Source organism: Neolamprologus brichardi, chromosome 16 (assembly GCF_056152115.1).
Source record: "Neolamprologus brichardi isolate AB-2024 chromosome 16, ASM5615211v1, whole genome shotgun sequence".
NCBI lineage: Eukaryota > Metazoa > Chordata > Actinopteri > Cichliformes > Cichlidae > Neolamprologus > Neolamprologus brichardi.
Window position 1 is genome coordinate 26,739,343 of NC_142119.1, and position 27,492 is coordinate 26,766,834.

At 40.7% G+C, this 27,492-nt stretch overlaps 1 protein-coding gene across 5 annotated transcripts in view; it reads left to right on the forward strand.

Moving 5' to 3' along the window:
• Nucleotides 1-709: 709 nt before the first annotated feature.
• Nucleotides 710-27,492, forward strand: part of igf2bp2a (insulin-like growth factor 2 mRNA binding protein 2a) — a 56,864-nt gene continuing 30,081 nt past the window's right edge. For 2 of the 5 annotated variants that reach the window (XM_035906688.2, XM_006788573.3), the window contains exons 1-2: nt 710-1,126; nt 2,353-2,413. In XM_035906688.2, the coding sequence (XP_035762581.1) occupies nt 952-1,126; nt 2,353-2,413 (236 nt within the window). In that variant the 5' untranslated portion in view covers nt 710-951. Of the gene's footprint in view, nt 1,127-1,454; nt 1,595-2,352; nt 2,414-17,536; nt 17,673-27,492 lie in introns of those variants that run through there. The other 3 variants (XM_006788572.3, XM_035906689.2, XM_006788574.3) reach the window with 3 other exon arrangements.

Genomic DNA, 27,492 nt, shown 5'->3' on the forward strand with positions numbered 1-27,492 from the left:
AGATATTGGTGCCAAAACAGATGCCTCTGGTAAGGCTGTATAAGTCATGAATATAAGTAGTAATAAGTAGCTAATTCACCATTATTCCTGCAAGGACCTCGTGTACAGGCAAGCCAAGCTTTCACTTTCTGTATTACTTAAGACAGTTACGTTCATATTCTCTCTTTTTTGTTGTTGGTGTTTGCTTTTTTCATTTTTACAGTTTTATAATTATATTCAGATTTTACAAAATCACAAATATTACCTGAGGTGGTCTTATTGGAGTGTAATATATGCGTAATAACAGGTGTTCATGGTCGAGGATTGGGCCCACATCTTACACGCCGCCATAAATCCATATTTTTATGTGGCTCATAAATAAATAAAAGGCAAACTGTGGGGATCAGTGACACTCTTTGAGTCGACAAGTGCAGTGACAACGACTTGATTTTCCACACAGTAGCTCTTTTTTCCCCCTTTCTTCACTCCCCCAGCCTGGAGGGACCCGTGGCACGGCCCTTATTATGATTTGTTAATATAACCCCTCTGCCTCCTTTAAGCCCATCCCTTTGCTGAATGTACCCACTGCTCATCATGCCACTTTCATACCCTACTGCACTTTCTGTGCTGGGAGAGCAGCAGTGAACCCACATGCACCTCCAAACAATTTTTTTCTTGTGATTTTAAGGGAGATTTTATTTAGAGGCGGTGCTTGTTGGCTCCAGAGTAGCGTCGTAGCGACGACACTTTTCCCTCAGTCCCTGTTAAAAGAGTTTGGCCAGGGCCAGTTGGTGCCGGGGGGTCGCCTATAGCTTAGTACTATCCTGGGGGGTGATTGCTGCGTCTTTTTTTAATCCCAACAGATTTTTTCTATTTTATTTTTTATTTTTTAATTTTTTTTCTACTTCTCTGAATATCGCCATTCTCTCACTCTAAGATCTGATACCCCTTCGAGATTTTTCCTTTCAGATCATGAACAAACTATATGTTGGGAATTTAAGTCCTTCGGTCACTGTCGAGGACTTGAAGCAGCTCTTTGGGGAGAGGAAGCTGCCAGTGGCCGACCAGGTCCTACTGAAATCCGGCTATGCTTTTGTGGACTTCCCCGATCAGAACTCGGCCATAAAGGCTATAGAGACTCTTTCTGGTAAGTGTGGATTTGATAAGTGATGCTGCTGGTGACAGGGAAATTTCACAGCGAGTTTAACTGCAAGACGAGGTTTAAAAAGCACAGTAGGTCAGAGTGTCCGAAATGTGAAATAGGCTGTTAAGCAGCTCTTGTGTTATTTCTTTTACATATATATATATATGTATATGTGTGTGTGTGTGAGAGTGTGTGTGTCTGTGTATGTTGTTCGGGACAGTGTTTGCGATCACATCCGTGTGTGCCATCAGAGTTTAGATGAACGCTCAGTCATGCACGCTCCAGCAAAAATTGGATAAATTATCGATCACAGGACACACTTGGGGCTTCAGTGCCCATTTGCTTAAAGAAAGCACGAGTCGTCGTAACGCAATTAACGCGCACAATACCCTATATTTTGGGGATTCCGATAGTGCGGGGCGCTACTTTGCAATCACCCACTGGAATGTATGGGATGGTCTGATGGTTCGGGTAGGCATAATTATTTTTCACTTATTTTTTATCTTGATTTTATTCAAGAGAGCACGGCGAAGCGAGCGCGGAAAACTTGTCAGATTCGTGTTCCTCTGATGTCTGGCTATGTTTTTACGAGGTGTCTTGGAGGTGGGTCACGGGGGTCCAGAGGAAAGAGCTAATAAACAGGTAGCTGAGGGGGGACGAGGTGAGACGCTAATTCCGTGCTGCGCCAGGCCACTCAATAGTAACGAAAAGCCGTGTTTGAAAGCCTCGCCGAAGAGCGCTTCAAATTCACCCTCCGAGCCGGGTCAGCACGGAGAATTAGGAAAAACACCTACCTAGAATAGAAAGAGTACAAGTCAATTCTTCTTTGCAAACCATCTCCTCTTTTGATGTTGCATTCTTTACTGGGAGCTGAAAAATATCCCTCATTGCACTGTGAGGGTTGTGGGAGTGGAAAGCATGGCTGCCCATTTTCCCCATAGTATATAAGCTTATCATGCTTCATTTTGGCGCCGATACCCCCCCAATTGTCACCCACAGGACCTCACCCCGAGTTGGGATTAATGTAAACGTATACAGTTTGTTCGCCGCCGCGCACACAACGCGCCCGTGTACACTACTTTTTTCAGGGGTTGGCTATTTTGAATGGGGACGCACCTACTTGGTGAAGTGATTCAAAGTGTTGGTGTGTAGGCCTACCCAGCTTGCATTGTTACTTTTATGAACACAACAGCTAACGCTACGCTATCAATTGTTTTTCGTCCCTACAGGTAAAGTTGAATTACACGGAAAGGTGATAGAGGTAGACTACTCTGTTCCCAAAAAACTAAGGTAGGCCTACAATCTGTGACACACACGTTCTCCACAAACACACACGCATTGTATCATACGCCTATACTGTGCCCCATGGCAGACTTGTGTGACCTGTAGGCTTCCGCTGTGAAATATAGCGAGCAGATTTTCCCTCTTTTCTCGGCTGCCGTGTGTGATTTCTGCCACGATGTTGCTGCTTTGTTTCCTGGCGATTAAATTGCGATTGTGTGGTGATTAGACAAAGGGAGTTGAAGGGGTGGGTGGGTGTTGGGGGGAGAGAAAAGGGCGATAAAGAAACAGTTTAGTCCCAACATCCGCACAACACACGGTGGCTGCTGCCATATCGCGTGATCTTGCAGCAAGGCCTATCCCAGTTTAAAACATGGACTCACGCGCACACGCTTGACGTGTAATAATTAATATATCCTAATTAAATCTCACCTAAAGGCTGAAATTAAACTTGGTTCAAGTTTAGGCTGAAATTAACGTGGTCCAAATGCGTTTATGTATTAACCTCCTCTCCTTACGCAAGGTTATTTTTCCATATATGTAGGCGATAAAAGTTGGGTTTCTTTATTGACTGTTGCACTGCAATGCACGACGTGATGCATACCAATCAGCTGCCTCTTTCTCCCCTATATGCATGCGTGTGGATGTATGTGGGAGTCACGCTGTGTGTGTAAGAGAGAGAAGAAGTAGCAGCTAGGGTTGACTGTTTTAGTGCGTAAATCTATAGGTCAGCCCCTCAGCTTCACAACCACGACACCACTGCTGTGTACTTGTGTTTGTGTCAGCTTGCCCACAAACGTAAGAAATCCACGAGCTTTTTAAATTTTTTTAAATGACTGGGTATATTAAAGAAAGAAACTATTTTTTTACCCCTACGCGTAACGCCTGAAAAAGTCACTCGTATGTGGCAGTTTGCACAGCCTAAACACTTCCCCGACATCTATAGATCCATCCATTTTCACAACAATGCCATTGGCTATAGGGAAAAACTACATTGCGTGACAAAAAGGTAAATATTCAAGCCCCTTGTGGAGGAACACGTGACCCATACTTTATGTGCTTCCAGCATAGTCCTCCCCCTCTAGTGCAGGCTTTCTACTTTCCTGCCTAAGCAGCCCCTTCGTGTTTTTTCCTTTCTTTTTTTTGCTTAACAACACTGTAGCAAAAAAATCTGAATGCTTTAAATATACAATGATCGAGCTGCTGTGTCGTTTTCCTTGCTTTATGGCTCGATCTAAAGACGTTTTGTAAGCTGCAAGGCGCAACATGGTGTAAAAGCCTGCGCCACTCCCCACAGTTAATGTGCACGTAGGCCATGGCAATGTTGGAGAGCCTCATAATGGCTGCCATGATGGCCCTGCACACTGCACGGCTATAGGCTGAATCAGATGGAGCAAATGTCCATACATGTGCCCGATGTGTCCAATCGGCAGTGTGTACAGCTGCTGCATGTGCTTGCATGTGCTGAAAAAGGCCTTAAAGCGGAATCCTCGCCATATCAGCGAGATCAATACTAGTGCTGTTTGAATACGTATAGGTGTTCATTTTGTAACGCAGAGCCTGCCTCAACGTGACACGTGGAGGTGCAACTTAATAGTTTGCTGTTGTTGTTGTTGTTGTTGTTCGCTTGGTTTAAATACAGAATGCCTTAAAAAGTAGTGAATTTAAATTTGAAACCCTCCTCCCAGAAGTTCGCCACGATTTGTTTGGAGATTTTGCGACAGAAACGTTCGCCCAGATTTAAATTTTAAAAAGATTAAAATGCGTATTTTTTGTGTTCACTATAAGATTTAATTATCATAATTTACAGGCCTCCAGTTAATGCAAATGTCCCATCTTTTTCGTGTATAATTTTTATTTTTTATTTTTTACATGTATTCAAGCTCTACGAGACATCATTGAAAATGCAATTTAGATGTAATAATATAGGACGATTCTACGCTGTTCGCTTTATTTATGGTATTTTCTAAATCATGCATTTAAATAATTATGTTAACAACTGCCGGAATTCTCGTGGATTTAATTGCAGCTGAGCTCAATGCATATAGTTACACAGGGCTCATCAGTTTTTGTCTTGTTATTTAGGAAGCTGTGTGAGCTTTATGTCTCATCTTCAGGCCTGCTGACACTTCTTGGGTTTTGTGAGGCTGCTGTAGTTTCAGCTGCTGCTTGTTTATATATTTTTAGTTATGTTTTGTTGTGTAACAAGGTCCCTGTGCTGACAGCCATATATGGATTCACAGTTAAATTGTACCCGTTTTAAAGGGTAAAATTAAGATTGATTATGGTGACTTTTTAACTTTCTGTTTGCTAATGAGTGAAAGCCTGGGCCTTTTTAAACCTGTTTTAAATCACCTGAAAAAAACAAAGGTGTGAGTTTATGTGGTTTTGATGTCCTGTTTGCCATTTAAATATTATTTCACCTCTGTGCAGTTTATGTGTTCACATTGCAAATAGCTTTGGAGCTATGAGCTAATTTATAAGAATAAAAGTAGCTTTTGTTTTTATTTGGGGAAGTTTGGAAGCTTCTTGTCAGGGAAATGTTGAATAATTAGTTACAAATTTATAGTCATGCTTTAAAGAGAGTTTTTACAATTATGAGGCTTGTATCTGCTGAAACTGTTTGTTTGTAGCACTTTATTAGTGTTTTAAAATATGGATGAGTTAATATAGATTTCAGTGTTAAGACAATTGTTACTCCAAATTTATATATTTATGTTAATGGACTCATACTTTAAATAATTTCTGTGTTTTACATATATATTTAATTGCCTTGACATGAGCTTGATATATAATTGTAGGTTTTAAAAATAATTGTTTATTGCAGCAATAATCAGTGGAACTCATGAAACAGAAATTCAGTATGCTTAAGAATAATTATTATTAGCCATATTTCTTTTATTATAGTTGCTTAATTTATATGTTCCTAATAAGAGTGCAATTGCAAAGGAAATTAGTTTGATATTATAATTAAGCAAAATATCTTTGTTGCATTTTGCTCATGTGTTTTGTTTTTTAATGGTGGCCTGTTTTTACACAAGAAATCATTAAAAAAAAAAAGGTTTGTCCTCCATATTAAGTTTCTTGCAGTCGTTGCTCGTGCTGCACACGAGGCAGGAGAGTGGGACTTGGTGCTAATTGATATTGGAGCTTCATAAACCGTTTGCAGTGTTGCTTGTCTATCAAACTCGAGCTGGAGTTGCACGCAAAATGACCAATGTGAGCGCTTGCTGTGAGCCTGATCAATAGTCAGTCAGTGATAGTAAGCACATGAAGGTGGTGCTTGCGGAGTAAACACAATTAAAGCTGCCCTCCTGTAATATTATGCAGGTTTGTTTACTTGCTTGTTCAGTGACAAAAACAGACTTTTCCTCCTTCCAATTATCTCCCGGCACCTTCGACATGCCTAAATGAAAATGTGATACATTTGTGACCGAGTGCTAACTCTTGTGCTACACTCCACTGTCTTTCTAATGAGCTGTTTTGTGCTCTTCATCTACGTATTAAGCTAGCTAACAGTTGTTTAATAAAGCCAGGCCGATTACAAGACGTGCATTCTTTTTTTTTTTTTTTAATAATGGGATACTACGGCGTGGTGTAAACATCTGCATTGCACCACATTGGTGCCCGTGCAGATGTGTGTGTTGGGTTGTCTGTGCACACTGAGTCAAAACACAGAAATACGATAGCCATCAGTTGATCCACTCAGAATCCATTAATACTCCCCAGTTGATCCTGGGCGAAGGGGAAGCTCTCCAATTCAGGCTCTGGTTTTGTCTGGAGTGATATCAGGAGGTACTGTATTGCTCTCCTCCAAAGCCACATCCGCTGCACCCTCCTCCTCCTCCTGTCTCCTCTCACCTGTCCATAAGGAGTGATCCCTCAGAGTGATCTGTTTTATTTAGGAGGAGATGCCACACATGTTTAATCTTCCATACAAATGTATCCCCTATTGAGATCTTGTGTTATAAAAGTTATGGCTTATGAAATTGCTCTTCATTAGCAATTACAGGAGAAAAAAATGACAATTTTCTTCTTAGAAATTAGCCTTGGGCTTTTATTTTTTCTATGTTCAGGCTACTGCATTTCAAATTTCAGCGCCTCTACAACTCTGCTAAATTTGTATAGCAATTATTAACTTTTTCATGAAAGTGAAAGAGTATATTTTCTCTCCTGAAGTGATAACAGGCTTGCTAGTGCAACAGAGTACATAGCTTAAGGGAGCAGCGAGATTAGATGTGAGAGAATTGTGAGTTCATTGTGTGTCTATTGTAGCTGTGGGATCGCTGTTTAAGCTCCCTGAGAGTTTGAAACACCTTTTTAAAAAAGATTTACTTCTTTTTTTTTTTATTATAACAGAAGCTTGCGTGTGTATCACAGCAGTGTCCGTAGAAACTCACTTCTCAATGAGCTACCACTCACATTTCACTGCAACCTGTTGCATGACTAACAGTTCCTGTAGCATTACACCCATTACAACCAGGATTTAAATAATCGGCTAGATGACTCTCCAGAGCCATAGTGAGGAGGTGTGGAAGGCGTGGCTGGAATGAGGAGGATTGCTCTGACTTGATGACTTATTCTCTGACTAAGCCGTCCAAATATGCTAGAAATAAGGGAAGTAAAACAGGACTGGTCACTATTTGGAGATGGTTTCACCTGAAGGAGAGTGTGACAGCAGGAGAAAGAACTAGAGAGGTGCTATGTAAGCATCTTCTAAATGGGAGATGAAGGGGACAGCTCTGTGTTTTTGTTTGTGACCTCACAATCGTGGATTGCTGCTGCAATTTTTATCACGATGAAATAAAAAGTGTAATGAAAAAGAAGTCTGTTGTGAAAGGGAAATGAAACCCTCACGATTAAAGACGAGAGGCTTAAAGTTGCCTTGAACTGAGACACCTGAAGACATTTTATTTCAATCTGTAAGTTTGTCCCTGAAGATATGCTGTCATTGGCTTTCTGTAGAAGATGATAGAAAAAGTTGAAGTTCTGAACTTAAAGTTGCATTTTTAATCAACTAGGTGCTCGGTGGCACACCTGTCTATCAGGTATGCCAGATATGTCACCTAGTTTACCGCTTGCTTGGAGATAAGTGTGAGCGCTGCCATGTCAGGCTGTTTGGAGCGGTTGTTTGGGGACGCCGTTATGCTAAACAGGGTTTGATGAAATACTGGAATCTAAAACGTGCTGAACATGAATGCTTAATGGCTTTATAAGTCATGATTATGAGTGCCACAGTTTGTACCCAAGTTCTTTTTTAAGGAAGTCATTTGAAAGTTGTAACAGCTGCTAGGTCTCTCTTTCCTTTTCTACATCATCCCTCTGTTGCTCAGGCTGGTTTCCCTCGTGTGTGTGTGTGTGTGTGTGCGCGCGCCATGTGAATATAATGGTTGAACATGACACAGGATGACACAGGAGAGACAGAGAAGCTGTGGGGAATCCCAGCGAAAAGCAACATGCCGGATGTAAAGTTTAGTGTTTCTGCCCTTCAGTGTGCCAGCACACAAGGGTGTGGTGTCCATGGAGGGGAGGGCAGCTGAGGCGGACAGCAGGTGGCATTTCTCACACAGGCAGATCCTGTCCTTGTCCCATATCATCACCATATAAAACTGCTACCCTGATACTACTTTAGAGCTCTGATGGGTTTTGAACAGGTGAAAACTTCCAAGGAGCCAATCAGAGTCTGACATGGAGCGAGCCCAGAGCCAAAAATGCTTACATGCAGAGGAGGCACTGTGTCACTGGCTTAAAACTGTGAGCTGGGAATACGGTCTGCCTAAAGATTTACCCTGGTCAAATGAGCTTCATAATCCTGTCAGGCTTTCACCCTTTTCTCATTCTCTTACCTTGGTTTTAAAGTAGAGATGTAGCAGTGGAATTAATTTCTCTCATACATGATTGCCTGTTGGTTGACTGGTAGTTGACCTGTCAGTATCAGAGATGATTATTGTACCTACCTGGTTTAATCCAGCCCTGGTACCAGGATGCCTGTAATTGACATTACTTACAGCAATTTTAAAATAAATGAATAAAATGTTGAATGCTCCAAAGAGAGGAAAAACAACCAAATGGGTAGAAAAAAGAAAGAGCAGACAGGCAAAAAATTACCAGGTAGACTCAAATTGATGGCAAAAACATGAACATTTTCCACAAGGAGATGGTGACTGATTGCGGAGACAAAAACAACCACAAACATCCATAAAACAAGATGCTTTGTTGATTTGAAGATGATTTTTTTGTTTGTTTGTTTGTTCATTTTCTTTAATGCAGGCTGTACATATGTGGAGGAAAATAAAAATACACAATTATAGTTGAACGTTGAATGGAAATGGTATTTAAAGACATAGCCACAGCCCAGCAGGCAACTACGGGGAAAATTTCTTTATCGGCTTGTTTTGTAAGGCTACTGTTAACATTGGGTAACATGGCAAGAGATTGCACATGCTGTTGTTCCGATATAAATGCTCTGTAGCTGCAAAACAATGTGGAGACACTGAAGGCAAGGAAGACAGCTTAAATAGAAAGAACCTTAAAAGACACGCGGATTTCACTGGCCGAGGTACAATAACGAGATGCACTGAGTAAATTGTGCAGAATGTGGCGGTGCGAGTATGGTTAATGCATTGTTCGAAACGATCTATCTAACTGCACAATGGCACCATATGACACAAGCTATGCAGGGATTCGTGGCGCCTCTTCTCACAAGCATTTACCAACAGGGTCGCCTGGCAAATAAGACCAAAAAACGCAATAAAAACAAACAAAACAACATAACTTGCATGATCGTATCATGTGAAGATGACTTTTAATATCTTTAAATGAAAACTGTTGTTTTAAAAAAGAAAAGGTTTTGCCCATTTGGTATGTTTTCATGCGCGAGCTTGGAGTTTTGCAGTAAACGACTGTCCGCCGCCCTTATTTGATCTTAAATATACTGGAAAGGAGTCTGAAACGTTTCTGAGCCGATACATATTATTATTCACGTTAGAGCACAAAACAGATGCAATAGCACCAAAATCTGGTGGTGGTGCTACCATTTGTGAGACTTTGGTGGCATTTGGTGAGACGAGAGGGAAAGTTCTCCGGAAGCCTTGCTTTTAGGAGCTAAATAGCAGCTATATGTGTTTATTCAGAAGGCATTTATTGCCCTGAAAAACAATATTATTGCCAACATTAGGGAGTTTTTCTTGCAGAAATCCAACTCATTTGAGTCTGAACACAAAGTGCGCTTTAGGCTGGTCGCCCCACTCAGAAGTTTCTAAACCCAGTTTCATTTCCAGGAACTTCCAGATTTCCAGACAGCTTTTTTTTCCCCCCCCCCCCCATGTAGCGGCAGTAACATCGTTTGATATTTATCTGCGAAGAGAAATGCCACAAGATACAGTCCTCTGACATTTACAGCATCTTGATGTGGGAGCAAAACTGTGTCATTGTGCTGTTGAATGCGCGTGTGTGTCCATGTGTGTTTACAGGTCGCGCTGTATTCAGGTCCAACTGTTCCGCGTTGCCACGGAAACCAGTTTTGAGTGTTTTGCTTTAGTTAAAGAAGCAGAGCTCGAACTTTCAGAAATTAGACCCAAAGCGCTCCGGTGAATAGAAGGACCTCGCAAGCTGCAAAACAATAAGTTTCCTGCTTTTTATTTATTTATTTATTTATTTATTTTATAGATTCACCCTACAGCCGATCACTTTAATAACTCTTGATATCAAAATTGCAAGATTACAGATTGTGTTTGTCACAAACTGCTGTCAGTTTGGGCATCTTGTAATTTCCATCCATTCCCAGGAGAGTGGAGAGTGCAGTCCAGGCGTGTATCCGTGGCTTGGGATATGGGCAGCGCAGTGGTCAGAGTGCTGATTTTATATGACAGTGAATTCACAGCCGAGTAAGGTGCCTCAATAAAAATGCCTGTGCAAAGCTGGCACTTCACTGAAACCTTCAAGTGCTCATTTTCTTTCCACAAGTGCAGCAGGGAAAACTGCTGAATGGGCTGTCCATCTATGTCACAGCCGCAGCCCTTTTGTGACCTTTCTTATTTATGAACCCTCTCGCGGCCATCATTTCCACCCTTTTCCATATGTATGCAGCAGAATCACTACCACTGCCACCGCCATCAGAACAAGTCATCTACAGTAGGGTCATCGAAGAGCTGAGCCTCCGACACAACCTAGAGCACAGTCCGGCTATTGTGCTTTCCCTGTTTCGCACTGTGTCTGATGGAAGAGGAAGCCACAGAGAGGACTTCCGAGTCAAAGATGAGCATGTCCCACATGCATACTTATAGGGAGAAATGAGCACTGCTGATAGAGGGCAGCATTTCTTTCCCCGTCACTGAGGCTCATGGGGAGGCTGTGTGAGGCCGTTTGTGTCCTTTCTCAGCAGGGTGTGTGTGGTCTGCTCGCAATCATTAGGATTTCCAGCTGTTGCAAATCACATTAAACGTTAAAGCACATTGAAATCATGTATATTCTCACATTAACTATGTATGCCCACTTCTTGAAAAAGAAATCAAATTATATGTATCTGAAATCTTAAGATACTTGATCTTCTTCCCCATGCTCGATGCGAGACACCTCCTTCACTTGTATCCAGCCATAACATTAAAATAAAACTTAGCAAAAACATCCCAACCCACACAGAGCTGGACGAATCCCTAAAATCACATTTTAGTTTTAAAGCCGAGTGAGTGAATATCAGACTGCTTTAAATGTTTAGTATGCTGTTTTCAGATACTCTACACAAACGGCTACTTTTACTTTGCATGTTAAACAGGAAGCAGTCACATTAAACTGTCTTCTTTTGAAGACTAAAATGCAATACTGGTTTGGGAAGTAAAAATGAGAGAAACATTTGCAGGGAAGATGCATTGATGGAATCCAAATGTGCAGGAATGGCTCAGCATGAGGAGAAACACAATCATCCAGTGTTTTTGTAGTTATGTATTTAGCATATATGACTTAGTGTCAGCATGAAAACTAATAAGCCGTAGACAAAATGTCAGTCAGTTCTTTGACTGATTTATTCATTTTTATTGAAAAAAAACATGGTCATTCTGTCTTTGTGATTCGGTTTTTGCCACTTTTAAAAATTGTGGTTCTTAGTTACAGTGTCCTTGGGCTATGTCAGTGTTAGCAGTGCTGCTTTGCATTTGTGAATTGTGATATACAGTGAAGCCTGTTGTGTTACACTGGTATGCCTGAGCCTGACTTTGACTTGGTGAGCCCAGTGATGAGTTGGGTGATAAGCAACAGGCAGGAGCTGGAGAGTAGGACAAATCCGTCTGCAGCCCTGCCAAGTGGCCAAGTTCACGCCAATACCCAGTCAGTTGCTTTTGGATGAGAAAAACATGTATGAGAAAACTGGATATGGCGATAAGCAAATGGAATGACAGGAATCTCGCATTTGCATGGAAACACAAGGGACCTTAAGGGAGTCCTTTTGATCGTGTCAGACCAAACGGCAGTTTGCAGGCAGAGCTGGAGAGTATTTTCATATAGACGCAGCAGAGCTGCTCAAAAAGAGCCGTGAGCAGAATGTGAAAGAAACAGTATCAGCTTGTAAATAGTTGTCGTCTTGCTGACCCTTAGCTAATATATTTCAGGAGGAGTTAAGCAATTTATTGTGAAGTGTTCAGTCTGTGTGCATCTAACTAAAAAGTCTATTCTAAGGGATTCCTGTGGGTGCAGGAGCTGCTGCGTAGCATAGCGTACACGAGGAATACAACTGTATGTCCTTCCTGTGAGTTTTAAATTGTTACATTCACATATTTGTAATTATGTTGTGGTGAAACAGCATGCAGGAAACTGCCAAACAGCAATGTGATTTAGCAGCTGACTGATTCATTTGTGTGTGCGTTTATCGTGGTCTCCTTGCATGTATGCTGCCGTTGTTGCCCATCCAGCAACGCAGAGCCTCTGTCTCACACATGCAAACAACATTATGACACTGATTGATGAATGAGCTCTCCCTGTCAGGTTAAATGAAGCACACGCTCACACAAATCCAATTAAACTTGAAGCAAGCGTGCATTGAGGAGCACAATCCGAGAACCTGAAGGCAAGAACGAGGGCATCTTCAGCCCACCAGGTTAATAAATATTTGATACTGAGGCAGCCATGCGTGTCTTCTTGTTCAGAGTGTTGGGAAAGTTAAAGAGGGTCTTTGCCTTTAAGCACGGTGCGACCAGAGCCGCTTCTGTTAACACGCTTCTGCTCAGGTGATTTTTATTTTTAATAATTATAAATTCCAAAAGATCCAGCTGCAGCTCACCTCCTCTCTCCAGGGACTGTCACACACTTCTCGCACTGCAGTATTTGGTGCCTGTCTTCCCTGCATCCTCCTCCTTCCTCTCCTCCTTCTCACATGTGCATGCTTTGCCACCTAGATTGCGTGAACTGTCTCCCAACTGCCTCCCGCTGGCTGTGACGCCACTGCTCCCCTGGCACGGAGTGGTAATGCAGAATGAAGCCTGCTATGTCTTAGCATGAGTTGGTGTAAATAGCTTAGAACTGTATGTTATGTATAGTAAGCTGAATGTGAGCCGCCATATCAGATAGTGCAGCGGAGACAAGCGACTTATTCTTAGTACAGTTGTGGTTGCCGCCATTCAGATCCTTCAACAACAGTAGACGTATGTGTGGCCGTGTCATTGCGTGTGTGTATTATGCCTCTGTGTTCCTGCCAACCTCCCTTCTCCCCCCACCACCGCCCCTCCGGTGGGAAGCAAGAGTTCATTTCAGTGATGGCAACTGAGATGGTTTTGTTTCAAGTGGTGTGAGGAGTGACTCCAGGCTGGGAGGTTTCCGGTCGCTTAACGTTGCGGGACGATAAATTACAGGGAAATAGAGTGACGAGCTTCAGAGGGTAGATTGTTGATGAAGAGACAGTGGTGGTGCAGATGTGGAGCCACTGAAGATGACACAAGTGTAATTAGAAGGGACTCGTGTTTGTTCTTCCTTTTGTCAAGCGCAATTGTCGTACCCTTTGATAGAAGCACACAGACACACACCCCGGGCATTGGTGAAGCATTTACGGTATCACAGTTACAGTTTCCTCCTTTATTATGGTACATTATTAAAGATGGCGTATGCCTATGTAGGATTCATAAGCCAGGTTCTCTCTCTCTCACACAGTCACACACACAGATGGACCTTGATTTGATCAAATCACAGAAATGCCACTGAGGAGGAAAAAATGCAGTTTTATTTGCTTTTGCCGTCTTTTCGCTCGTTGTTGTAAAATACAATCCACCGCTGCAGATGTGAGGTCTGATCATGACGAATGATCCCATTAGCATTATGTGGCTGTCACATGCTCGGATTCGCCAGGGCCTTCACACCGAGATGGTGCTTTTCAGGGCAGTTGTTGTGGTTGTCTTGAAGAACTGGCAACCCGTTTTTCAGAACAGCCTTCACTCCTAATAACCCCTTCAACTTAGACAGGGTGTTTGTTAAAGAGGGGAACCAGGCTCGTTTGTTTTCTGCCAGGAATGATGAAAGCAGCCGGCCTGTAAATACTTGCAGATTTGTTTTGGTGTTTCTGTGGAGGAGTGGCGTAAACTCGAGTGCGACTAGAAACAGTTGTTAAATGAGTGGACTTTGACATCCTGCTTGCCTGTCATTGTTATTAATATTTTGGTTGCAACTCAGGTGGATCTAAGAAATGCAGATCTTTAAAGGGGGTTATTTTCAGCCTGTGATTGTCTTTAAGTAAAACTGCACATTAGATTTGGCAGAAGTCTGACCCTTGTATACAATATATCCTGTTTTTGTGTTGCTGTGTTTGCAAGTTGTAGCAGTTTGTTACATAATCAAACCTGGAAAGCAAACAGTAAAGAAACATAAACTGTTACTCGGGCCGCAACTTCATGCGCGTTGAAGAGTTGCTGCAGCTTGGCAGACGTTTAGACTCCACTGAGCTCCTTCTAGTCCCATATATAAGAGACTAGAACAACAAACCTTTCCCTCAGGCTTTTTCACAATCGCCAATAACTCTCTCTCGCCTTCTCTGTCTCACTTTAAATGCTATCCACGCAAATAGGCATTTCCACCCGCTACCCGCTGTTGTGCAGATCGGCTTCCTAACCCGAGGTATCGATGTCATCCTAGGATATTTACTCAAGTATTTATTGGTTATCGATCAGGGCCGGTATCCCTGTCAGCAGCTTCCATAATTGAATTAGTCTATATACTACATTCCCACACAGTGTGCAGGCATCTGCCAAACTCCTCCTTCCTCACCCAAATCAACTGCTTCTCGCGCTGAAGCACACGTAGCTCTGAATCCTTTCTATTTCCTGTACGCTTCCTGTCGAGCCCCCCACCTCATTTCACAGAGCAGATCAGGATTTGGAGCCATTTTAGCCGCAGGATTAAAGTCTGACAGGGATAATGCCACTTCAGCCACTTGTGAGTCACGTGACACAAGATGATCTAAGGTTTTGGGAGGAGCACTATAATGTAATTAATGTATCGGAGGCTCTAATCCATTTGACTCCACCCCCTCGTGGAGCCGGATGGCCATAAACCTTAAAAGCTGCTCTTTTTTCCCTGTAGAGGACAGTGAGGAAAACAGAGGGGTTGATGAGCGCCTCTGTCTCCTTCACGCTGCTGCCCCTCCACACACTCCTTCTTCTAAATAGAGCGGCCTGTTCACGTTATTTTAACCTTAAACCGGCACGCACTAGCGTCCCCCGGCCTGCACGAGTGCGTCCTATGTACTGTACATAATCCCACCTCCTTCTTAATCTCCTGATGGTTTATCACCGTTACTGCATTTTACCCAGTTATGTAAAATTGCTGCAAGTCAGCAGCTCATTTAATATCCTACTGTTCCTACCTGTCACTGGATCTTTTTCTTATTCTTCACTAGCATTGTTATTTTTAAAAAGGTGTCACATTCGTGGAAAGTTTACTTTAAGTTTGCTCTTGTCAAATGCAAGCAAAGGAATTTACTTTTAATGTGTGCTTGTTATTTTATTATTATTTTTGTTTTTCTTGCATTCCTAACACTGCTGGGACTTTGCATTTATTAAAAGCGCTGAGGTGTTAAAATAAATGTTTCAACAATCAGCTAAATATTTATTGATTAATTAATGTTTAACTGCTTTTATTTCTGTCCAACTCTTAAATGAATTATTATTTCCGATATTTGCGGCTTTTTAAATAAACACTTAAATACTGCAGGATTAAAGGTCAGGTGTTTCTTCTTTAATTTGTCTAAACTGGAATAAAGGTGAGAAGGAAGACTGCAAAAGAATAGGTGTAAACCTGTATAAATATACAAAGTAAGCTTAAAATAAAGTTAACCCACCAAATTTTAAAATAAACATGGCGACCGAGGCATCGTTAACAAATATTTCCCCAAATTTGGCTGTGATTTCCTAACCCCGGTGTTTGAGAACACGCTCTTTCCAAAAGCTGCGTTGTGCCGATGTTTGGAGATTAAGGACTCCACAGTGACGGCAGCTGCGACTGGCAGGGGTGTTTTGAAAGATGTTGCTCATTGACCAGACGTGCAGGGTTTCTGTTTCCCAGAGGATGAATCTTCACTCACCTCCTGCTAGTTACCGTGCGTATTTTCGCTCTCTGTTAGGAACTTCCCTGCAGATGGAGGTGGGGGAGGTGGGGGCAGTGCATTCAAGTGTGTGTGAACAAGTAAAGCTTGCTCTCCAGAGGGAGCTGGAGGGAGAAGTAAGCCGGAGACGTTGAGAGACAGACAGTAGAGAGAGCAGCAGACAGAAAGCAGGAACAGTTTGAGGGCTTGCGTAATGTTGAGTGGTGTGCATGTGTTATTGATCCTGGGACCTACACCTATGGCAGACGCGCTGAGCCTTCCAGCTACGGTATAATACCTTATGGTTGGCAGATTAAAGGATGAGACCTCAGGAACAAGCTGCACAACTCAACATAAAGCAACAGAAGCAGCCATGAGGAGCAGCTAGCAGCGGACCCACACACTGCACCGCCGCAGTATGAGCTGGTATCCACCTGTCAGTAGCTGTAGGCACTGAGGTGTGTGAGAGGCAGACACAGGAAATGCATCAGTGTGTGCATGTAGAGAGGAGTAGACAAACTAGTCCGCTACACTGTACATTAATGTGTTTTGGATGTGCGTGTGTGTCCCCGTGGTCTGGCTGTATGTCTGTCACTGACTGTGCTGACTTTGTGCTTTGTGACGGGGACTCAGAAGGGTCCTCGGTTTCTGGAGGAGCCGGCAGGCATTTGATGTGCACAGGACAGGACAGCACATGAGGAGCACTCTTGAATTATCTTTCTGTTTATTATTCTTCCTCCCCCCCCCCCCCCCCCCCCCCTCCCTTTTTGTTCTGTTGCTTGTGGCTCAGTGGTGAGGGAAGTGGTTTGAGCCCCAACGCATTAAAATGTAAATGCTGTAATTGCAGCTGATTGAATGTTTTCTGCATTTTGCGTGATTACCAGAAATGACTTTTTGAACAGGATTACACATAATGCTCCACGTCCCTCGTGAATTAGCCTATACGCTTAGTTATGAGTGTAACACTCATTCCCGTGAGCGTGATCTGTGAAATCACAGCAAGTTTGGCAGCCATGCAATTTACACAATTAACTTTTTTTTTTAATTAGCACAGAGAAATTACTTTTCAGTGCAGCAGAAGTCTGTGTCCAGTATTTAACTTTAGAAATAAATATAATTCTAGATTCTAGAAGTTTTTGAGGAAAAAAAATGTACATCTTTTTTTACTGATTATCTTATGTTATAATAATTTGGATTTGTAAAATACAGGTAAATAGGTGGCTCCTCGTTTGAGCCATAAACCTTTGTAAGCTCGTAATGCTAATATATAAACACAAAATAGAAGAGATTTTAAGACCTTATTTTACTTCTTTTTTTTTTTTTAATTTCACATGGGAATCCTGCAGTCCCTACCATCACATTCAAGTATAACAACAGTTTGAAAATTAGATTTATATGTATTAATTTGGGAGGACTAATAGAATACTATTCCCTTAAGAGCAGCTGTTTATGTTATGTTTTCTGGATGTTTTCTCCTTTATTACTCATTACAGTAGGAATTTGATACGAAAGTGGGAATAGAGAGTGTGTGTGAAACCGGAAATGATGTGGGACGGACTCAAACATTCCTCATTGGCCAGCGCTTGGTAGCGACCTCGCAGTCGTGTCTAGAAGCTCTTTAGACCCCCAACGTTTGTTGTTGCTAGGTTTCTACGTGGAAAATTGTGAGCACAAACAAGAAATAACAGCTTCTCTCAGCATGAGGAAAAAAAGGTAGCGTAACGCACATTAGCAAGAAAAGAGCGCTAGTCTATATTGTGTTTACCTCGTTAACTATGAATGGTTTAGCTTACAGTAATTAGTGAATGTAAGTCAGCAGATATCGGCTGAACGTTTTATGTAAAGCCTGGTCAGTTAAAACAGGTCTTTTAACTTTTTTGTTTAAATAATTTAAACTTCTTTATTCACCCAGAGACATTACAGAAGAGATACGTGGCACTAATTCCCAGACAAAGGGTGGTCGAGCTTCCGGTTTTTTTAAAAAAAAACAAATAAGCTTTTTAAAACGGTATTTTGAGGCGACGTGGATAAAGAGTTTTAGGCTTTCTTTATCATATTTTTCCTAGTGTTACTAAACATACAGTTTCCATTTCCTGGTGACCATTGAAATGAAAGTTATCTGAGATAAGTATTTAAGGAAAATCAATGGAAGCTAAGATGGCGGCTGCGCGGGAAGTCTTTGTGTTCAAAGCATGGTTCAGAGGCCTTGAGTTCATTTAAATCTGGTAGGCTGTTTTTACATGTGTTTTTTTTTTTTTTCTTTTTAAATGTTAGCACAACATTTGTTTGTGTTATCTTAAAAACAAAAAGGGTTGTATTATTAGTGCACTTAAGGTCAGTGGTTAAAAAAAGTCAGATTAAAGGCACATTTTTTTCTCCAAATGTATATTCATTCAGGGTAAGTTTACCATTTATTTAAAAAAGTTGATACATACGTATTACATTTATTAAATTCAGTAATAACGTCTCCTGGAGTATCACCAGAATGTAGGGGTCCTCCATTGTGCTTGCACATTGCATTGAAGGAAATAAGAATGGAGGCTTTTCCTTAAATTTAGTTACTGCACTTTCTAATAGACATCTACTGTAAATAATTTTTTCCTCCAATTCTGTCTAGTCCCATTATTGTACATTGAAATTTAATAGTTTAAATTTAAAAAAAGGCTTGGAAGCACATTTACACATTGTATGGCAGTACCATCGGCAGGATATCACAAATGTGTAAAATGCTTTTGGTGAGGGGAAAAAACCCCACTGTATGTGAGTGAATTTATACCTGAATGTGTTTGTTTTTAGTGTTGTGCTTTGTAAACAGTCCCTTACACCAGTGCTGTTAATCTTTGTAGTTTGTCTGCTGGCCTCAGTCAGGCAGGCCTGGCAACCTGTGGCCGCTAGGGACGAATGCGTATTCGCAGATTGGTGTGCGAGTGGTTGCTGGCAGCCACTCATCGACTATGCGCTGAGTGGTAGTGAAAGTGTGAAAAGTGTCTCACACACAGGAAATCAGGTATCTACTCTTTCAAAATTTTGCACCCTTTGAAATGTATTACAGAAGGTGACCATTCTCTGTTTCCGGTGTGCAGCGTACGTTTTCAAGTGCTCAGGGAATAAACATTTTTCCTTAGTGATCTGTGGTTGCCAGGATGTTGTTGACTGTTTTCCTGGTGTGTTTCTATGTTGCCGAGGCTCTACAGCAGTATTTTAGGTGGATCTAAGGGGTTAGGGCCCCACCTTTAACAACAAGCAACTGAGAATTTTTTTTCATCAGCTTTTATTTGAAGTAGTTAAAATAAATATGAATTTGTTTTCCTTTCTGAAAGCATAAACGGCCTATGTCACGCTGACAGATACCTATTTGTTTGGAGCATGCATGTCACGATTAAGAGCAGTTGTTGTTCAAGAGACGAAGAAACTTTCTTTGTGTTTTTTTTTTTGTTTTTTTTTTTAAATTTTTTTTTATAAATGCATTGTGTACTGATGTGGATCCCATACCTCCTGACTTGAACTTGATGTTCTAGGGCTTCAGGGGTTTTTAGGTACACTGAGCCTGGATGGTTTTCTCATACTGTTTGAGATTTTTTTTACACCAGAAGCCTCAGTGGAAAAACACAACAAAACATTTTATTTCGAGAGTTGTTAAGAAGTAGGTCACCTGTAATTAATGGATGTGGTTTTTCTTGTATTTATATTTAGACTTTCACGTTATTATTATTTTTAAACAGTAGGGATATTACGTCAGGTTCTGCCTCTGCAGGAAAAAAACATGTAATGGGCTAGAGTGAGGATGAAGTCACTTAGTGCAGCAGATAGCTACCTTTTCTATTGAAAGTAGAAAAACCTCGAACAATAGAAAAGACGGGAGTTAGCTGAAAATTTGTGCCTGTTGTATTTTCTCCTTAAAAGCTTAGGCGGTTTCTCTTGAGAGAAGTTAATGAATTTACAGCGCAGTGCGCTGCTGTCTCTCTCGCTCTCTGTTGATACCAGTTAGTGTAGCTCACCCGACAGCCTCTTTCTTTCTCCCACTCTTCCTCTTTCTTCTATATGACAATAATCATTTGAATAAGAAGGTATTTAATTACACTTTGAATTTCTGTGTTTAAGTGAATGGATGACCTATATTGGTCTTCACCACACACAAAATCACACAGTAACAGTGATAGATTAGTTATGTTTCCATCATTTTAACACAAACATTTGTCTGCGTGTTATCAATAGAAGCTTTAATTATGAAAACTTCTGTAATTACAAGGCCTGGTTCAAGTTACTCTAGCCAATACGTAATCAGAGTCTTGGCAACATGCCTGCTGAAGCCTTAACTTCCTAAGACCCGACCTCTTTCATGGCATGCATTTTTAATTTTTCGTTGCTATTTGGGTTGATTGGGGCCTAAAGAATGTAAAAACAAAGAGTTACCAGATCTTTTTTTTTTTTTTTTTTTTTACTTACGTTTTGTTTTTGTGAAAAATGAGATCCACGTATGAGGACATTTGTTTCAAATTTTGATAGAACAGTGGCAGTATAATGTCCTCGTAAGTGGATATCAGGCTCTTGTAGAGAAAAATTAAGTATTTTGGTCTAGACGTCTCAAAATGTGATGTCCACATATGTGGACACCAGGTTCTAGGAGGTTAATGGTAAGATTAGTTATTACATGTTATTTTATTGACATCATATTTCTCTTTATTGTTATTGAAAGGGTATTCTCCTTGATGGGAAAAATAGACATTTTTTTCCCCTTTTTTTCCTCCTAAATTTGCTACATTAGTCTAAAAAACTTGTAATCTCTTCTTGGATCTTTCCTCTTCCTTGTTGTGCATGCCTGCTTTTTTCACGTTTTTTTTTTCACTTAAAGTGTCCAAAATAGACTCTTTCTTTCCCTTTCAAAATAAATGTGTGACACACATTTATTGGCTCTACACTGCAGGGACATACATACATCTCTACCTGTATTAGAATAAATAAAGATAATTAATCCTGATAATTCACAGTAGAACCTTAAAATAAGTGTAATATATCAGCAATATGACTTAAATTTGAAAAAGTGCTTGTAGGCTAATATAATGAATTTAGTTAAAGTTGTAGCTTATGTGCTAAAGAAATGTCGTAAATATGTCTATTTCCCTAATGCGGAGGGACATTTTAAGTCGAGCCTGTGTGCTGGCCCACACCCTGCACAGTAAATAGTGAAACTCACAGATCAAAGTTTTGTCTGACCAACAGTCACTTTGCTGTGGTTTTTTTTTCCAATTGTGAAATTTAAAAATTTGATTACACTGTTCAATATTTGTACACCAAACTAGTAGTTATGCCTTGTTTAGAATGCATCATTTTTATATTATTTTTTATTTATTAAGCTCTTAAGAGAATAGATTTTAAGGCCTAAAACAACTCTGACATGTTATTGCCATTTGTCAGTTTCCTACCTGCTCAAAAATAAATTTAGCAAAACAAGTGTTTATATAGTAATAATAATAAAAATAAAATAAAAAAAAATGTGTTTGATTTAAGGTGCAAACGGTTGTCATTGTCATAGAAATGGATTATGCTACAGTTATGAGCAAATGAAACATTTTTTTAAAAATACTCATTTCATTGGCTTAGCAGGCATGACGGGAGAAAATGCGTTTTGTGTCAGCTGGGCACCCTGTGGCATTGTAGCTCTGACTAAAAAAAAATAAAATTAATTTGTGATGATTACACCTGAGAGCTGAAAATGATTTTTATATCTGCAACACTGTGCAAATAACTTTTGGCATAACAAGAGGTGAACCGGTGGTATTGTAAACATTCATTTATTTTTTTTCTTTTTTCTTTTATTGTAGTCAAACTGCAGTCTGCTTATCTTCAAGCTTACCTGTATTGTACAGGCAGAAAAGTTATTAATGACTTTAGACTGCCAGCTTTCACTACAATAGGGCCTCAGACATGAACGCTGTGTTTGACCTGAATCACTGAAATCTGTTGAATCATTTGTAATTATCTCATTATATAACCCAGAGTCACTGCTTGGTTCAGCAGTTAATCTTGAAATGTCCCTACGTACATGTAAATGACGAGGAACAACACGCAGTGTTGCCTTATTTACATCTTTCTATTAACCAGCCGAGTGAGCGTCGACAGCAAAGAACAGACAAATGTCAACAGGAAGGCTGTGGCTTCCATCTGAGCCGCATGCGCCTACCTGCATGCCTCTCGGCCTGTGCCTCCCCGCCTCTGTGCCATGGTGAAAACTAATGCGTGAAGAGAAACGGGCAGGCAGGTAAGCCTGCTGCATTCTGATGAGTTCTCGCCCCACGAGGTCTGGGAGGGGAACTGAAGCAGGCACCTGAGTGCTACATACCGAGATGAGGTGGTTAGCACTACCGTGGAGCAGCAGCTTTGTTCACTCTGCAGCATCAGTGTGAAAAATATGTAGTTAGGGAACAATGGAAAAGGGGAGACTAACTGCCTGTTTTCTACCTGATGATCATGGGATATACTGGAGGGATAAACACCATTAAGTGAAGCTGCATGTGCAGAAGACGTTGACTGTAACACCCTTCAATATATTTGATATGTCACTATACGTTAAAAAAAAAAAAAAAAAAATTCACACACTGGCAATGGCAAGCTACGTTGTAGCCACAGCTGCCCTGGGGCGCACTGACAGTTTAGTCAAAAAAACAGCAAGCATTTTATTTCTTTACAATATGACTGTGTTTTTACCCTGTGAAACCTGTCCATGTAGGTGTGGGACATGTGTGTTGTCAAAGAAGTGTCTTGTAGTCATAAACTGATCGAAATCTAACTTGACCCTGCAATTTTCCTCAGGCGTATAGAGCATTTCAGTGCCTTTCAGCTCACTGGTTTGGTCTTCTCATTGCTTACAATGACGTTTTTATCTAGCCAAGCAGTTTTCACTGAACAAGCTCTGACAGTACATTATCTGCCCACCACTGAACAGTCCTCAGTTTTTGCCATAACTGGAAATGATGGATGCTTATATTTAATACGGCCAAAGTTTCAAGCCTGCGTACAAGTAATCCCCATTAGGTTGCAGACTGCTGTAAACGCTTAGTTTTCAAATTTTTTTTCTTCTACTTCTTCTTTTCCTGTTCCCTGTTTTTGGGCTAGGTTGACATCAGCTGCTTATATGGTCGTGTCAGGCACCACTAGATCTGTGACTCTGTGAACAAAATGGCTCACCCAGAAAATGTTTCTTCCGTTATGCTTGAAAATGCTGTGCAGCCTTTTAGGGGTTTATTAGGATGTCTTAAAATGAGCTTTTTCCCATTGTGAAGTTCAGTTGAATTTGCTTGCTTTTTCTAAATTAGAATGCACAAGTACAGCCTTGGTATGTGGTAAATGTATATCTTTTACAGGGTTTTTTGCTGTATTCTCTTCATAGATGGTATCAAAAGTATATGTAGCTACTGTGATATTGCCCATACGTTTTTGAAATTTTAAAAAGAGGATTTCTGCCATTGCCATCTCAGTTGGATTTGACGAGATGGGGCAGGTCTAACTGTTGGTAATGATCTGTGATCGACAGGTTGTTAGGCTCTATATAAGGTCAAAAAAGGATTTATTTTTCAAACTGTAAATAATTTAGAACTACTTTAGTGGAGTCCTGGGATTAAAACATAGAGGTAAAAATGAGCATAATCAGTCCATTTTAAGAGTAAATTACAGTGGCAAGTTATGCCTCATTTTCAGGGCTGCATGTCTCCAAAAACACTTAGATATAAAATGCATCTTTGAACCTATTTTTAACTGTATGAGACTGTAGGGTACTGATTATCTATAACTAATATGGAAAGCAAAAGATAGAGGGCTTTTTGCCCTCCTTTGATTTTTGCAGGCAGTGGTTTAGCTGATTGTCTATTGGTCATGGTTATATTGTGCTTCAGTCCTGACATCTGATAATGGTTTGTAAATTGCAAACTAAAGTCATTGCAGTATCGTTCTTTTCATGGTTAGCTTCAATTCTATGAACAGACTTAAGTGAAATGACACTGAACAAGCAGCAAGCGCCTCCTCTACTAAGAAAGAAGAAAATGAACCACCGCTGCACCAGTGCCCAACCATAAACCATTTCAACTCAGATATTATTAAATAGTCATTAATTCAGAATCATTTCCTAAGAAATTAGGAAATGATTCTGAAATGATTCCAGGAAATTTCTTCCCAAGAAATTTGCTGGATAGAGTTAATAATTACTTGATATGTATCAAAAACATGAATGTCCTTATAGGAGTTTAAAACCCAAGAATAGATATATTCACCATACATTTGTTTGTGCAGTTGTTTTTTGTAGATGTTGATAAATCCCATATTTTGCACTGTCACTGCTTATTCCTTACCTCTCCAATGACTGCAAAATTGCACATTCTTCTCAGAATTTCTGGAAAATAATTGGAAGATTGCTGAGTCAGAAAACTCAATGCCACATTTCTTTTTCAAATTGCCTTGTACAGCCATGATCTCCAATGTATTATATTTGTTCCGTGCTCTTAGATGTGTCCTGACAGAGCTCACACAACCCAATATACAAACTCAAACCAGCGTGCAGAAATGGAAAAATTTTGTCGAACAGCGTCATAGGTTTGTGTGATGTCCTGTTTATGTTTTGCTTTAGAGTCTGTTTGTCCTTGTGGGTGGAAAAGCAGGAACAAATCTTTGTGGCTAGAGGACGGTAACAACGTATAGACACCACTCTCATACAAATCCTGTTATCTCTGCTCCACAACAATTGGATGGGACTTAGAGAAGCGCTTAGGAGCACTAAACAGAAATGGTCTGAGCAGCGTCTTAATCCAGCAGCAGAGAGTGGGCCACTGTGGGAGTGCCAACAGAGTTTGAAAGGAGAAGCGGGGGGACGTCTTCCACTCTGAAGGGTGTCCCAAATATTGTTGACTTGTTGTGCCTTCTCTGAGATTTCAGGGCGTTTAGGAGCTTAAGGGTCAAAACCAGAAAGTGGGTTAATTCAGATTAGATGAATCCGCTGCAGTTGGTGTCTAAGGACCACTGGGCTTTTTGACCAACCCACCCAAACTGAGCCATATACTGTTTCACCACTAGACTCGGCGTAAATGAAAACTGTCAGTGCAGGCTTGCATTTACCGTAAAATCAGTCCAGACTGAAGATGTAAGAGCAACATCCACTCACATACATGCGCTGGCAGCTGTAAATGCAGCTGATTGTTCGCTGATCACATTATGCTGCACTCAGCACTGCACTACCATACATAAAAGAAACTGAGACATTAGTGTTGCCTGCACAGTATATATATCACTGCATTAGTAACATGAGCATGTAATAGGTGCGTAATCACATGCCTCCAGTGTGATTTACGACCGCAGAGTTTTTCATTTCCTATTTTATCTGCATAGTACAGCTGATGTGATGGAGACCAGATCATCTTTCATTTTGTGAAGCCATCACTCGTGTGAAAATATGAAGTCTTCCGTCAAGCTGTTTCTAGATGCTGTGAACTTCCTGTGTGCGTGTGCGTTATATCCTCAAGCATGGCCGTCAGTTGCTAATAGAGCCTTTTGTTAGCAACTGAACTGTTTTGTTAGACAGTTGTTTTCTGTTTTCTGACAGAAAATAGGTTCGGCAATATTGTTTATCTTATCTCAGAGAAGAGATTATCTCCTTAAGCACTAAGCAGTAAATATGTTCCTAAGCTGTTGTGAAACAGTGGTGAGGACTTTGTAATATGACATGTTTGCACTGACAATCAGCCGGTGTTGACAGCTAAATGGATGCTGGAAAGAGGGGAATGACAGTTAAATGGAGAAAAAAACTCCCAACACATTTATCATTCAGGTGAATGTTGCAAACAATTATGTGAGGACTGCAGTAGCAGTGATTGAGTGAGTGTGCAGAGGTGTTTGTGTGCGTTTTGTGAGGCAGCGTGCTCTGGACTAAAAGACTATTTAAGATGCCTTTTTATTTGTCCAGAGCGAGCCACCCTGCTGGGCGCAGGACAGCATGCCTTGTGAGGCGTCTCTGACAGCCTGGGCCTCCACACAGAACAGGGTGAGAAAGGTAAACAAGGCTCATTAGAAAGAATCCTTTAGCAGAGAAGGAAATGTTTAATTATTCACTCGTGAGTTTCTGTGTAGAGGGGAAAAAAGGAAGGAAAAAAGGTTTCCCCCTCAGACGAAATTCCAAAAGACACTTTGGGGGAAAAAAAGCAAAACTTATTGTGTTGTAGTGTGTTTCTAATGACATAAGTGAGTTTGATTTTTGGGGGTTAGGAACAAAGTACACTGAGATTATGATAAATGGAAATCTGCACTGTGCATGCTGAGTGAGCGTGGAGGACATTTTGAAAAGCACATGTGTTAGGAACATAAAGAAAATTTGTTTCATATGAAATATTTCTTCTGACATACAGTTAGGTCCGTACCTGTCATGTCAGTTTACACAATATAAAAGTGTCATATCACAGTATCAATGATATAGGAATACCATGCATTTAGATTCAGTGACTCAAACAACGAGGGAAGCCCAAGCATGTCTGAGGGCAAGAGCCTCCAGTGGTGATTTAGTATTTAAAAAGTGAACTACTCAGCAACTTAGAATCAGCACTGTACTTTGCAAAACATGCAAGAAAACTATTTCTGCTAAATGTGGAAACACTGCATGTTTTTCACCACTTGATACATGTGTGACTCAAAAGTAAACTAATACGTTGACAAAGTGTGGCTGGAGCGGTCACTTGTTGCAGTCCATAGGACAGGAAGAGCAAATGCTAGATGGAAATGACTGATGTAGTTACACAGTAGAAAAGAAATGCTATAAGCAGTTGGTTACAGGGCTGTAATACATGGAAAAACAAAACATGCAAGGTGCTGGGGTTGTTGCAGCACGTCACATCATGGTTCCCCTTGGACAAATTGTTTAGTGTTAAAGTTTGCAAAGTGAACTTTAACTTAAAACTCTGTAGGATGCTTTCATAAATAAGTAGAAGAAATCAATAATAATTTTTTTCTCTTCTCTAAATAATGCCACGCGTCATGGTCAAATGAGGTTGCATACTAGTAACCAATGGCTACAATGCTGCATTTTTTAATGCCATAATTTTTTCCTAAATTAGCTTTTGGTCAATACCTATCACTAGGTTCTAAAAACCTGGATTTGTCTCTGTTGGCTCCATCCAAGTGATCATTCTCTAGTTTGTGATTATAAACATGGTTGTGAATCACCATGATGCAAAACAGGCTCACACACCTGTCCCTAAGATGTCTTCACAGGCTATCTTGAAAAATTTGGACATCGGTGCCCGACATGAGGAAATTTACTTCCTAAATCTCTGAGCGCTGATGATACAACGATAACGTTCTGGTCCATTATGAGCTGCTGCTGAGCACTTTAACATTATCATTAAGCAGTAATTTCACACTACTTCCTTTGCTGCAAAAGGGCATTTCACTCTGTTGTAAGCTGTGCAGGTTTTGCTTTTGGGCCCAGTAAAATATGATGTTGGTAAAATATTACCTTGACTGCTGTGTCTTAAGAGACCTCATAGTAGCAAGATTGGCA